The sequence below is a fragment of the Pteropus medius genome, unplaced genomic scaffold (assembly GCF_902729225.1).
Source record: "Pteropus medius unplaced genomic scaffold, Ma_sr-lr_union100, whole genome shotgun sequence".
NCBI lineage: Eukaryota > Metazoa > Chordata > Mammalia > Chiroptera > Pteropodidae > Pteropus > Pteropus medius.
The window spans coordinates 24,291,561-24,305,895 of record NW_024354502.1 but is presented as its reverse complement, the minus strand read 5'-3'; the positions used below and the strand labels follow the sequence as shown (position 1 = coordinate 24,305,895).

Here is a 14,335-nt window from a genome sequence, read left to right as displayed (position 1 = left end):
CATAGCATCACTACCACATGTTATTGGTCGAAGGAAGTCATAAAGCTAGCTCACTTCTTAATGAAAGGAGCTACAAAATCGCATTGTGGAAGATGTGGATACGGGGAAATAAACGATTCTGGCTGTTTTTGCATTCTACCATACCTGGTAAACGTTTCACCTATGCCAGGTATGGCCCCCAAGAAGCTGAGAAAGAGGAAGAGTTTGTGCGTATATTTAATTAATGACTAAGTCAGGAATTTGATTAGCAGCCTGCTAAGGAAGTCTTATCCAGGACATTTCTTGCTTTGAATTTTCATTGTAGATTCAATAAATGGTAATAGTTATGCTCAACATAGATGTCTGACAGGTTGTCCTGGGCTTCAGAGTGACCCAGAACAAATAAAAATCCACTGTATCTTTGGTAGAGATCTGGCTATATGAGAGTGAGTGCTTTAAGTTAGAAAATGGCAAGTCTGAGAAAAACAAGAGAGGTGGTGGCTGACCTAGTAACGGTGAGCTTACAGTACAATCCTAATGCAAAAATAGCCCTAGTTATTCTTGGGAGAGTGATATATATCACACATGCAGATTGAGTGTGAAAAGACTGGTTCTCCATAGCCCACAACTCTATTAATATATTTCACTCATGGCACCTCTTTTTTTTCTTTAGCACCTCAAAAGTGCTTTGTAACAGTCTTCTTCAAAATGTCCCAAGACATAATAAATATGGATACTTTTTTGTCCCCATTTCACAGGTCTTAGAATCTAAGAGTTGTTAGAGACCTGTAGCTATTGTCCAAACCATTTTGCTGATTTCTGCCAAGAATGTCCTTAAGTTTATTATGAGAAAGAAGGTACATAGTCCTGTCCCTTTGCCGATCTCCTCTCCTCCCATCCAGATGAAAAGGGTTTGGAGTGGGTCAGTCGAAATCCTAAACCCAGTCACCAGATGGATTAAGCTGGGGCTTAAATGTATGCTGCCATTACGGCTGCCTTGGCTCCAGCCTTGGGCAGATCATTGTTGCAAAGAAGTGCATCATTCGGGACCTTGGAAAGCTCCTTGCACTGCACAGAGGATGTTAATTTTCAGCTTAAAGGTAGTAGAAGTTGTAGCTAAAGTCTGCAAAGCACTTACTGTGTGTCAGGTGCTGTTCCTATCCTTTTAACATTTGTATAAGGACAGCTCTATTACTGTCTCCATTTTTCACGTGAAAAAACCTGAGGCACAGAGAGATTACGTAGCTTGCCTCAGATCACGCTGCTGGAAAGTAATGGAGCTGTGATGGAGAGCAGGGAGGTGGACTGGAGAGTGTGTTCTCAACCACTGCTTTGCTGCGCTGCCTCTGTGTGTCATAAAACCCCACTCTGGAATTAGGAGACCCTGCCTCGATGATGGCCAGTCTCAGCTGGAAACTGGGCTACCTTAGGGCGTTGGCCAGTGTTACCTTCGTCTTCACTTCTATCAAGTTATCCAGTGGGAAAGCAAATGGACTGGAAAAAAGTGGCTGAAGTTCCAGGGGATACTTCCCACATGAGGAGATGGGGCCGAGCTATGCATGTGTACTAAAATAGGCATTTGCGAATGTGAAAACTTCAGCCATTCACTTAAACATTTCAAAGGCATTTGCTGTGTGCCAGATACTATGCCATGTTCTTGGGACACAGGGATAAGAAAGACTTGGTCCCTGTCCTCAAGGAACCAAGAGTCTGACGACAGAAATATAGAAATGAGAAAAAATAATTGTAACAGCATGTCATGGGTGACATAACGTAGGAAAGTGCTATACATCAAACATTTAGGTGTTAAATGGTTAAATGGCCCTGGTTCAAGATGGTGTATTGAACATACATGCCTTTCAATGCCCATCTACACTGACAATAAAGGATCTGGGCCTTTGTAATAGAGGAGACAAAGGCCACCATGGTTTTAAAGCTGGGAAGCAGATTGGGTAGTGGTAAGAGACTTGACAGATAAGCTGAGTTAGCCAGCAGTGGCGGTAGGGGCAGGGAGCCAAGAAGCAGCCCACTGAACACAGCAGAGTCCCCTTGAGGCCCAGGAACTGGTGGCCCTAGGCGGAAGGTGAAAGTGCTACTAAACTCAGGATGATTGGTTGAAAGTCTATTTTAAAAGCAAGTACATTCCCTGATTTCTTCCCACCATAATGCAGCAGAGGGACTCATGCTCCCAATCTAAGAAGAAAACTGGAGGCTTATTATCTGGAGAGGATAAAACAGAGGGTCTTTGGGCTGGAAGTGTACCAGGCACAGATGGGGCTGGAGGTACCAAATTGAAAACAGGGAGAGCAAGTTCTTGGACTGAGTTATTTAATGCTGAGCTATTCCCAGTTTCCTTCTCCCAGTCAGTTCTGGCCTTTACCCTCTCTGGGTAACTGGATCAACTCAAAGGAAACAACTCCGTAATACTGGCATTGGGAGCTTGCCAGCCACACACACAGCTCCGTCTTAGCTGATGACATCCACATTCGCCAGACCTCTCCTGCGTGCTCTGAGCTTCCGGTCAGCTTTTTGTTGTTTCCCATTTGGTGGTGAGAAGACTACCAAGGCTCCCCAGGCATTTATGGAAAAATTTGTAAAAAAAAAAAAAAGTAGAGACCTCCCCACACTCCAAAATGGAGAGAGGACAGAAACAGAGAGAAGAGAACTTACAGGAAAAAATGTATTACATTTGGAGAGATAGGACGATGTTTTCATGGTGAAACTAGAAGAGAGTACTATTAAAAAGGAACACTCCGAGAGCTCAGGAGAGTCCTCAGAGAGTGGAGCTATTGTGTCAGAAATGAAAAACTGAGAAGATGAGAAGATACAGAAGATGTTTGTTCATTTATTCAATAAGTTTTTATAAACACCTACCACATGGGAGAACAGATACCATTCCAGGTGCTAGGAACACATCAATATCAGTAAATAAAAATCTTAACAATGCTTTCTCTGATCATAGAATAATTTTATTTATTCCTTTCTGTATTTACATGTTTTGAAATTTCATCCGTGAAAATGTATTCTTTTTTTTTTTTGTTGACATGTAGTCTTTTTATAAGTAGAAGAAAATGCTATTTTCTAAAAAAAGAAGAGATTCAGTGAACAGTGAGAATATAGAGAAAGAAACAGCTCCACGATGAAGATGCTGGTCTGGCCAAGATAGTGTCAGCAGGAGTTTCCCAGATGGAAGCAGGCTCTGGGCTCCGGGGTAGCCCGGATGTCTCAGGCAGAGAGGACGGTAGAGCTGAAAGTCAAGGATGAGGGAAATGTGGTCAGTGGGGCTCCCGGGTTTCTGGTTTGGGCAAGAGGGCCAGTCTTTTTGCTAAAGGTAATAAATATGGCCGAAGAGCTGCCTGCGGCAGGCAGACCCACTCCTCTGTCTCTAACTTCAGGAGCACTGGCTTCAGGGAATTTTTTCCTTTATAGAATCTCTCTCTCTCTCAGCAGATTCTCCACAGCCCTAGTTTGGTGATTCATGTTTGGAACTATTGTGAACCAAGGGGCTCTTGAAAGCCCTTAATGGGAAATTTTTTTATTTCTCGTTGAAATTTTTTTTGTAAGAAAATGATTCATCGTAGGAGCAAATCAAGCATATTATATGTAAAAGTTTGAAGGAAAACTAAGTAAGCTGATAGAAAAGAGCACTGTATTTCTGGAGCCATCATTATTAATGACATATTTACATAACGTGTAAAGAATGTTTTCAAATATATATCACATTTGCACCTCTGGGAGTTAGTTATTGTTTTCCCCATTTTACAGATGAAGAAACTAAGACTCAAACATTGCTTGCCTTAGATCACAGAGCTAATAAATGCCAGAACCAGTACTAAGTTTGTTAGTTTGTTTGTTAATGCCAAATCCCATATTTATTCCAATATTTACCCTGCCCTTTCTTCTCTGTATAATGAGTGTACATGCTGAAATTAAAAGAGACAGTTGATTATTAAAATATTAAAAAATGAACTGTAGTCATAGCTATTGTACTGTTTCCAGCATGTTAGCTCTTACTTTTCAAACCACTTACGTCATTTACATGATTCTGTGAGGAGGAATTTGGAGGTATTTCATCCCTTGTTCCTGTCTGAGGAAACAGGATAGTTGAGTTATAGAGTTTGAGTTTATTTGAGTTGCTACAAATTTGACAAATGATAAACTTTAAAAGAATGTCATATTTGAATATCAGAAATTCTCAAATGTTATTGTGGTTAAAGGTAAAAAAAAAAAAAAGTGCCCAGATGGCCGTTGGTGGTTAGTCACTTGTTGAACAAATACTGGATCAGAGCCTGCATGTGCTAGGGACTCTGTTAGGCACTCGGGGAACAGACCAGATGCAATCCCTTGGCCTTATAGAGCCTCCAGTCCAGTAGCAGAGACTTTATTCAATAGTTATACAGATAAATGCATAATTACAAACTTGTGATAAATGCAATTAGGGTAAGAAAGGTGGTTCTAAAAATGCATTTAACAGAAGACTCTGACTTCATGTGGAAGGCAGGCCTTTCCTGAGGAATGACTTTTGCGCTGAGGTCCAGAGGTGAGGAATTAACAAGGCTTGCCTTCTGGCACAAGATGAGGGGACCACGGCTGGACCATAGGGGACGACAGGGAAAACGTTGCTCAAGGAAGCTGGAAAGGTAGGCAAGGGTGGGCTTTAGGCATTTTCTATCTGAAAAGCAGTAGAGAGCCATTGTCATAGTTTTAAGCAGGAAGATGATGGGGTCACAGCCAGTTTGTGGACAGTGGGCTGAAAGGCTCTTGGGAAGAGGGTAGTTATGTTGGTGCACGGAAGGACTACAGTGGCCTGGGTCGGGGCGGTGGCCCTGGAACTGTAGAAAGATGTTAGAGTGGAGAGGTGTTAAGAAGGTACAATCGAGAGAACTGGGTGATGGGTTTGATGGCAGTAAGGAAGAGGATGTCAGGGTTGTGGTTTATAGGAAATGGAGGGATCCATTTAGTGCGGGGTAACATCAGGCTTACCGGGGGAGGGAGGGCAATGATGATTTCTATTTGGGACATGGTAGAGACGTATAGTACCTTGGAGTCATTCGAGTGAAAATGTCAAGTAGGCCAGTGGATATATAGGTCTGAATTTCCGAGGAGTGGTATAAACTAATATATAAGCTTAGGTTTCATTTGTATATAGGTGGTAATCGAAGCCACGTTCGTGCGTAAGATAAAAAATGTAGAGTAAGAAGAAGCCTAGGGCTGAATCTTAAGGAATTCTTGATATTTTGTGTCCAGGTAGAAGAGAATGATCCTGCAAAGAAGATTGAGAAATAGCCAGAGAGATGAGGGGAAAACCATGCAGTCTGAGTCATAGAAATCCAGACAGTGTATCAAGAAGGAGATAATGGTTGACAAGTGTCCAGTGGTGCAGGGAGGTTCCACAGATGAGGACCACTCTAGAAAATGCCATCGGATCTAGCAATATGAAGGACATTGTGCACCCACTTAACAAAATGGTACCAGTAGTGTGACGACAGGGAAAATCTGACGAGAGAGAGTAGAGCAGAGACTAGAGTAGATGGTGAGGAAATGAGCCAGTGAGAACCCACAGCGGCACTGGAAAAGGGGAGCAGCAGCTCCATCAGAGATGGGGTCAGCTGTGGGAGAGTCTTCCTTTTTTCCTTGTTTCATGTTTTAAAATAGAAACTGTAGCATGTAGAAGGGAAGAAATCTCATTGAGCAGGAGAGACTGATCACTGCAGGTGAAAGAAGGGCTACTTCAGAGTGTTCAAGACAGTAAAAGTATTTTTAAAAATTGCCATGCTACCCACATATCCACTTCGAAATTACTTCTTCATTTCAATGAAGACTGCCGAATTCTTTTTTTTAATTAATTAATTAATTAATTAATTAATTAAATTATTTTAGGCAAGGCAACCCTTGGTCAACCTCACAGATTGCAAGGACCTTGTCAGCTTACAATCCCTTATTTTTTATTTTTTTACGCCTACACCACTGAATTCTTGATTAGCAGATATTTTGAAAGAACATGGCTCTGTCAGTGTCAGCCTTAGACAGTGTTGTCTGATAATGTGGAAATGTGATTCATGTACTCAGCTCATCTTTGCTTCCTTTTTCAGGAGCTGATGAGGATGTAGAGAGTCCTGAGCTGACAACATCTCGACCACTTCCAAAGATGCCGTTCACTAGTGCTGTTCCAAAAGCAGAAACCACGACGCTGAAGATACAGAACAAGGTACCTGCTCAGACAAAGGTGTGTTTTGTTTTTCATCTCATTACCAGGTTACTATAAATGTTCCTTTATTTAATTATCCAAGAATGGTTCTTTTAAGAAGCCTCATTTAACAATATATGAGGACAAATGTTTTTTTCATTATATTATTTAAATGGCTGTTACTTAGTCTTGATGTTTTGACATTTACCCACCTACTTTTTTGTGTGTTAAATAGACTTTGTTTTTTAGAGCAGTTTCAGATTCATAGCAAAATTGAGTGGAAAGTACAGAGAGTTCCCGTATATCCCTGCCCCCACATATGCACAGCCTCCCCCGATATCAACACCCTGCACCAGAGTGGTACATTTGTTATAATCAAAGAACCTACATTGACATGTCGTTATCACCTAAAGTCCATAGTTTATGTTAGGGTTCACTCCTGGTGTTGTCATTCTGTGGGTTCTGACGAACGTGTAATGAACGTATAATGAACGTATAATGTACCCATCATTATGGAATCATACAGAACAGTTTTACTTCCTAAAAGTCTTCTCTGCTCTGTCCATTCATCCCTCCCTTGTGTCCTCTGAGCCCCTGGCAACCACTGATCTTTTTGCTGTCTCCACAGTAGTACCTTTTCCAGAACATCATATAGTTGGAATCATACAATGTATAGCTTTTCACACTGGCTTCATTCATCTAGTGATATGCATTTGAGGTTCCCCCGTGTCTTTTCATGGCTTTGCAGCTCATTCTACGTACCACTTTTATCATTCAGGCCTAGCTTATATATGAATATTCTTTACAGAGCGCTCCTTTTTAAAAAAAAAAAATTATTTAAGTTAGGTTCAAGTATACAGTACATTAGTTAGACATCTATAAGGGTGCTCCTTCTTAAGGAACACACAGACAAGTTAAGAGGAAAAACCTTTTCCATTTATTTTGCTCAAGCCGAGAAAATTTGTTTTCATTTCTTAAAGAATTTGTTCTGAGTTAAAACCATTGTGAACTTCAGATGAAATAGGTTATGGAATGAGGAGATTCCAGATACTGGTCACAATATGTTTTTCTTAAAGTCTCTACTGCCCACCATCAGTGGTATATGAACTCTGACCTCTTTCAATGATAATGATGAATCTGAGTACATCTCTCTATATTCATTTTGAGAGCTGACTTAGTAAGAAATAATGCTTTTGGCCTTAGAGCAAAACTACTAGCTTATGAAACCCATGAGACATGTGATTTTGGCCCTAACATTATATGCCAATTAGCTGACCACCCACTACTAGGTAAGCTGTATAAGCTGTAAAATGAATATTAAAAGTCTGAAGAAGGCCTAAGTTACTCAAACCCTGTATCTGATCAAGTTTCTGAGCTTCTCTGAGCCCACTCCTCATGGATCATTGAGGAAATTAAATATGAGGGTGGGTAATGTGGCCCCTATGACCTGGTGAACACTCTGTGAACCTTAACTGAGTTTGGTTAGAGCACTTGAGACCAAGACAACTTCCAGATGAGCGTGTGTAATAACTTTAGTGGTAGACTTTGTAGACAGTCCAGGGGAGCATGCTGCTTACAGAAACTAAGAAACAAAAGTGTCTCTTTTTGGAGCTCACCCATCTATGGTTATAAATGAGGTGCTGCTAAGCTTCAGTAGCAGATAGGATGTGGAAGGTTGTGTCATGAAGGTAGTGACAGGCATTCTCTGGAGTAAGACGTGCCTCTCTGCGGGCAGGAACACAGGCAGGCTTCCTGCCTTTCATTTTTGTGATCTCACTAGAGTGTCTTTGTCCTCCAGTGCCCTCCCCCACAACTCTCCCCCACCACCGTCCTCCTTCCTCTGTCCTCCCAGTGTCTGTGAAGAGAATGGTGAATGACTCAGCTGGATGGGTGTCTGCAGATATGCAGAAGCCAGGTCAACCCTCTCCAGACTGGAGTATTCTCTGTAGGAGTAAGAAGGGTCAGTTAACTGTTAGTAGCTGACTGACTTCACAGGCCAGGTGATAGGAAGAAAGAAGAAGCTCTGTGAGCATAGAGGCAGACATACGTGGCATGTGCCAGTCCACGCATGGTAGCTGCTCCATAAATGTATCAAGTTGAATGAATGAAAGAAAGAAGGGCGAGGAGACACATGAAAAGTAACAGGTGCATTTGATGGTAGGATGGCCGACCACCTCCGAGCATATGGCCGTAATTATCCAGTATGGCTGCTGAAGATGCATTTGGCTTTACCACATTTTTATTTGACTGTTTGTCACGACTGAATCTCTTGAAGTCAGTGACCATTTGGGCTCACTTGCTAGAGGTAACAGTTTTGGCTTTCAGTGATAAAAAGTAGTATCCTAAACCAAACCTAATCTGATGTAGAGTTTTGGTCAGTTCATAGCAATGGATTAAAAATTGAGTTAAGTTTTTTAAAATGGCTTTAAGGAAATTTAAGATCTCCAAACATTTTAATATATTTATATTCCTAGTATCATTTGTGTTCAATGTCATAATAAAATTTCATTCATTCATAGGAGATTTGAGTGTTACTCGTTATGTGTCAAATACTGTTCTAAGTACTGATAATAGATAATATTGATAATGAATATTAATAATAGTGATTAAATTTCCTATTTTGTAGTTACATGGCACAGCTAAATTAAACATTGCCTCTAGGATACCATTAATGTAGACTTTACTTTTGAATGGGTCTCAAAGTGGCATTAATGTCACCGTTATAGATAGTCTATCTAGTTTGTTATAAATTTATGTGACAAAAAAATAAAAAGGACAGTTATTTGTTCATGCAGAGCATTGCTCTTAATTTTTTACTTCCATTACATTCTCATGGCATTTAAACAACTAGACATGGATGTGACAGGTCTTTAATTGGCTTCATTTAATCATCTCTGCTGCCTTTTTGTACTTTCATTTTGCACATATATACTAGAGTTAAGATATTTCAGATTCGTTCTCTACTCTGGAAAGAATTCTTCTTAGTCAGGCCCCTGCTTCCATACAATAAAACTTTCCAGTTTAAAGAATGAATGTTCCATCCAGAGCACCCGGAGGCTGTGCACTGATGGACCATTCCTCTGAGTGCACAGTGACCCCAGCTCTTAGAGACCTCTTGTCTCCACACTCAGACCCGTGGGATGCAAGCTGCTTCTTGGCTGCTAGATTGGAAGCTGAGTTAGGGGGAACTGAAGTGTAACCTCTCTCAAATGATTTTAGGGACTCAAAAAACCTGAGGGGGAATCACTTCATCGTAAGAGCGGTAGTTAAGTTGAACTCAGTCTCTAATATCATAGTAGGTACTGTGTGTCCATTTCACTTGCCTCCAGAATGCGCTTACCTCCTTCCCTAGCCACAAACCTGGGAATCCACCTTTTTGAGTTTTCTCTTCCCTTTCCTAACCTGTAGTAGCAGCGCTAACAAGCAATGAAAAGGTTTCTGATTAGTACCCAGATAATCCATTCTCTTATCTGTTGAGTTGTCTGTCCTTCTGTCAGGCAGCCAATTAGTGATGGGATTTCCATGAGAAGAATGGAGAAAACTCAAGCAGAATAAATACTACCACTAAGCTTCCCTCTTCTGCTTTACTTTGGTGCATTAAGGTCTGGGAAGACCTTTCATATTTTCTCTCACAATAATGCAAGAGGATAGTAGAATTTGGGCGACATCTGTACAGCTGTGAAATGATAATTTTTCCATGGCCTCTGCTTTTTGAAAGTCACAGCATGTTGAGGTTTCAGTGAGTACAGGGTTTCCTGCAACTTGGGAAGGTAAGACACTGTATCACTCTTTATTACATACTGTCTTCAGTGAAAACTTAGTGCTCTATTCACTGAGGCCAGAACCCATTGACCTTACATACTCTGGAGTTCAAATGGATCTACCTGTTCTAGCTTATAGTCCTTTCTAGAAATGCCCGTGATTTTAAGACACCCCAGGGAGGTGAGATCTTTTCTTATGTTATTTAACCGTCTACAGGTATCAGGCTGCCATATTGGATGAACTCTGGCCTTCGGAAAGCAATCAGTCACTTAACTGGGCCACAGCTTAGAGTCCTAATAAAGATGGTTGGCTGTTCAGGGTCACACAGGAGCTACTTGCAGAACCCAGGTCCCCTGAAACTCCAATTTAGAGTTTTCTGAAGGTGAAAGAGTGCTAACTAAAGGGGAGGATTACAGAGTAAGTGTAGGGGCCTGCTCCCCATATGGTGGGATCAGGAAGAACCACTGGAGAACACCTAGAAGGAACGCTTAAAAGAAAGCTGTCGTCACAGCGCCCAGTGTAGCAAAGAGATGAAGGAGTAAGGAGGATTGGGACAGTGTTTCTAGGTTGAAGCAGACAGAGAGAAATGGAAGCCTGAAGTCAGAGGAGTGGCGAGAAAGTAGAGATCCTATGAAATGCCAGCTAAAACAATCTAACCGTGTTATTTAGGCTTATTATGAACTCACTGTCCATCTTGCCTGTACATGTGATGGGTATTATATAAAACCATAAACTACATGGGTTTATCATCGGACTCACCCCTCATCACACAAACCGATGATTATTCCAGTTATTTCCTAAATTTGTTGTTTGGAAAAAAAACTTCGAAATATACTTTTCTATTCTTTTTAGCACAGTATACAAAAATCTATACAATCTTTCCCTTTGTCCATACCAGTCACCTGAAGAAATCGATGAGAAAGTTCACCCCTCTGACTCAGAAAGAAAAGTGGAACCAGCTGAAGAGGGTCCAAATGTGTATACTGAGAAGCACCCAGACAATCTCTTTAAAAGAACGGAAGTCCTGGCAGGTGAGTATCCTAGTGTAGGAGTCAGGTGAAAGGGTCCTTAAATAGGCCTCTGTGTTTGTCTAAGTGAGATTTGGAGATGCAGGCAAAGCTTGCTGGATGTCACTTTTCTAATGAAAGCAGTCTGGGGGCCGGGGGATCTCATTCCAGAATGAGAGGCAGGAGTTAGGGAAGTGTTGTCTCTATTTTCTGTCTGCTTGGTCACCCCACCCCTTGGCCAGCCATTTTGGCGGCGGAGAGGGCGGAGAGGGCGGGGAGCGGAATCAAGATCTGAATTTGTCCCGAACAACTGGATGCGGCGGGTAGGAGAATGTGAAAATCAACCAGTCTTATTCCAAGCCATTCTGACTTTAAAATAAATTTAAGAGAAGGAAAAGTTCTTCAGAGGGAAGGCAGTTGACACAAATAACACCTAAGGCATATTAAGGATGTTCTCTAATTGTAACTTACCTGATGAAAGTATTAATATTTGATTTTAAAGGGGGAAGATTTGCAAGATTTAAGAACACTTAATCCTTGAAAGGATAATCCCAACTCCCAAGTCTAGAAAAAAATTTGCATGCTTTTTTCCTATTTAGTCTTATAAAATTTAAGTCAGTTATATCATGTTTTGTGTTTTTATTGAAAAAGCAATTAGCAAATTAGACTTTAAAGTGTGAGTACTGAAAAGACTAAAAAATTTTAAAGTATGGAATAATTAGTTGAGCTCACAGCCAGATTTTTCTTATTTAGGCTTTTGGATGGTATTATTAATACTAATCAAAGAAAGTATCGTACCTTTCTGAGGAGTGTCAGATTTGCACAATTGCCTGGTTGCTTCATCGAATCCAGCTTTAAATTTTGGGAGGACGTGTTAAATTAAGCCTTTTATAAAAGTGTTGTAAATAGATTGGGTTTGACAAAGCTATTTCTGCAACTGTTCAATCCTTTCTAAAAGTAATCTCCCTTTTGGTGTGTTTCAGCTGTCATTGCTGGTGGAGTTATCGGCTTTCTCTTTGCAATTTTCCTCATCCTGCTGTTGGTGTATCGCATGAGAAAGAAGGATGAAGGAAGTTATGACCTTGGAGAGCGCAAACCATCCAGTGCTGCTTATCAGAAGGCACCTACTAAGGAGTTTTATGCGTGAAACTCCCACTTAGTGTCTCTATTTGTGAGATCACTGAACTTTTAAAAATAAAGCTTTTGCATAGAATAATGAAGATCTTTGTTTTTGTTTTTTTCATTAAAGAGCCATTCTGGCACTTTAATGATAAAATCCCATTGTATTTAAAACTTTTCATGTATTTCTTTAGAACAACATAAAATTAAAACTTAACATCTGCGTGTTCTGTGAATAGCAGTGGCAAAATATTATGTTATGAAAATTCTCAACGCTCATGGAATCAGTTTAAACCTTTATGCGCAAATATGAAGTGACTGTTTTTATTCAATGGTTCAAAGATGAAAAGCTGTTTAATTTGTATCAGCATGTCTCGGATTAACCTTACCAAGTTGGTCTTACTTTGTTAATTTATCTGTTGTTCCTCTCTTCTCCTCTGCTCTCCTCTCTTGTCCCTGGAAAACAAAACAAAACTCTATGCCTTTTGTAGCTGTTACGGTGCAATTTGTCTTTGGATAATTCAGATAATGGTAATTTAGTGTATATGTGATTTTCAAATATGTAAACTTTAACCTCCTCTTTGTATAAATTTTTAAGTGTCAGACTATCCATTTTACACTTGCTTTGTTTTTCATTACCTGTAGCTTCAGGCAGATTTGCAACAGCAAATTAATGTGTAAAATTGGATTGTTACCAGAAAACTGTTTAGTCATATGTATCTAATCAGATCTTCTTTTGGGAGGATTTGATGTGAGTTACTGACAAGCCTCAGCAAACCCAAAGATGCTAACAGTATTTTAAGAAGTTGCTGCAGATTCCTTTGGCCACTGTTTTTGTTAATTTCTTGCAATTTGAAGGTACGAGTAGGGGTTTAAGGAAAAATCAGTTTTTGTTCTTCAAAATGCATTTAAGTTGTAAACGTCTTTTTAAGCCTTTGAAGTGCCTATGATTCTATGTAACTCGTCACAGACTGGTGTTAATGAGTATATATAACAGTTAAAAAAAGTGGGTATTTTATAAGCACAGACAATTCTAATGGTAACTTTTGTAGTCTTATGAATAGACATAAATTGTAATTTGGGAACATAAAAACTACTGAATAAATCATGTGGCCTAATATTGAAAATGTCACTGTTATAAGTTTTGTACATTTTGATCAAATGTACATCTCCCCTTTGCTAATGACCGTCTGCTCTCAAGGATGACATGGGTTTGATTTCTGAGTGTTTCACAGTGCCTGTAAATCAAAACCAAAGAGCTCATCATTGAGGCTGTTCCACATTCACTCCAAATTGGCCAGAGGAACTCTGAATGTATGGTCCTGTGTGTGTTGGGCTATAGATCTTGGGAAAGTGCCAGGGTGGGAATTGTGAAGTCTGCAACCTTTATAGGAGAGCTAATGGCAATATTGAGACAGATGTCTGCTTTTGCAAACAACTTTTAGGGCTATAAGTTCCAAAGAACTAAAGGGGGGCTTTCCTGGTGTCAGTATCTATAAGGTTCAATTTTATAGGTCGATTTACCTTTGAAACTGTGCTCCAAATCTCTCCTGAAGCTTAACCGAAGAACTAATAGAGGGGATTCCATAGTTCACACTACAGGGAAGGAGAGGCGGGCAGGGAGCCTCAATGCATTAAAAGGAGGGCCTCACTGCTTAGCATCGAATTTGCTGGCAAGCAGTGATGCCTGAGGAGGAGATGGGAGGGTGAGGATACCCTGCCTGGGTACTCCTTTCTAACTGAACATTTCCTTTTTCTCTTTTACCATTAATTTTGTTTTAAATTGTGAGCCACCAAAGTAGGAAGAAGATAGCAAAAATAGCAACCTTTCCAACATATAGTTTACTTTTAATAAAATAGGAATATTTCATTTAGAGAACAGTTCCTGGAATAGCCATAGAACTCATTTAAAAAAAAATTTAAAGCAACACTTGGAACAGTGTTTACTTAAATTCTTCATGGCCTTAATTCTCAGATTCCTGCCCCATCACTTCTAGAATCATTCTACGTCGGAGTGATTAAAAGGAAGCGATAGTACCTTCTAAAGCTGCATGATGCCCCTCAGTTACAGAGGTTAAGAATGTAGCGGGCATACCTCTAACAGCACAAAGCATAGTGAAATTCAGTTCGTAGAATAACAACTGCTTGGAATATCCATGCCAGGAAAAGAAAATTTCTGGCAAATATTTTGTCACTGCTGTAAAGCAAAATATTTGTTAAAGTGCCAAAATAAAGTCTGTCATGCTGAAAGTAAAAAAGTCATTGTATAGACTGACATCCA

General features: G+C 40.2%; 1 protein-coding gene across 1 annotated transcript in view; it reads left to right on the top strand.

Moving 5' to 3' along the window:
- Nucleotides 1–13,181, top strand: part of SDC2 (syndecan 2) — a 103,968-nt gene extending 90,787 nt beyond the window's left edge. The window contains exons 3-5 of the mRNA XM_039853948.1: nt 6,072–6,205; nt 10,827–10,959; nt 11,919–13,181. Of these exons, the coding sequence (XP_039709882.1) occupies nt 6,072–6,205; nt 10,827–10,959; nt 11,919–12,082 (431 nt within the window). The 3' untranslated portion in view covers nt 12,083–13,181. The remainder of the gene's footprint in view (nt 1–6,071; nt 6,206–10,826; nt 10,960–11,918) is intronic.
- The last annotated feature ends 1,154 nt before the right edge of the window (nt 13,182–14,335 follow it).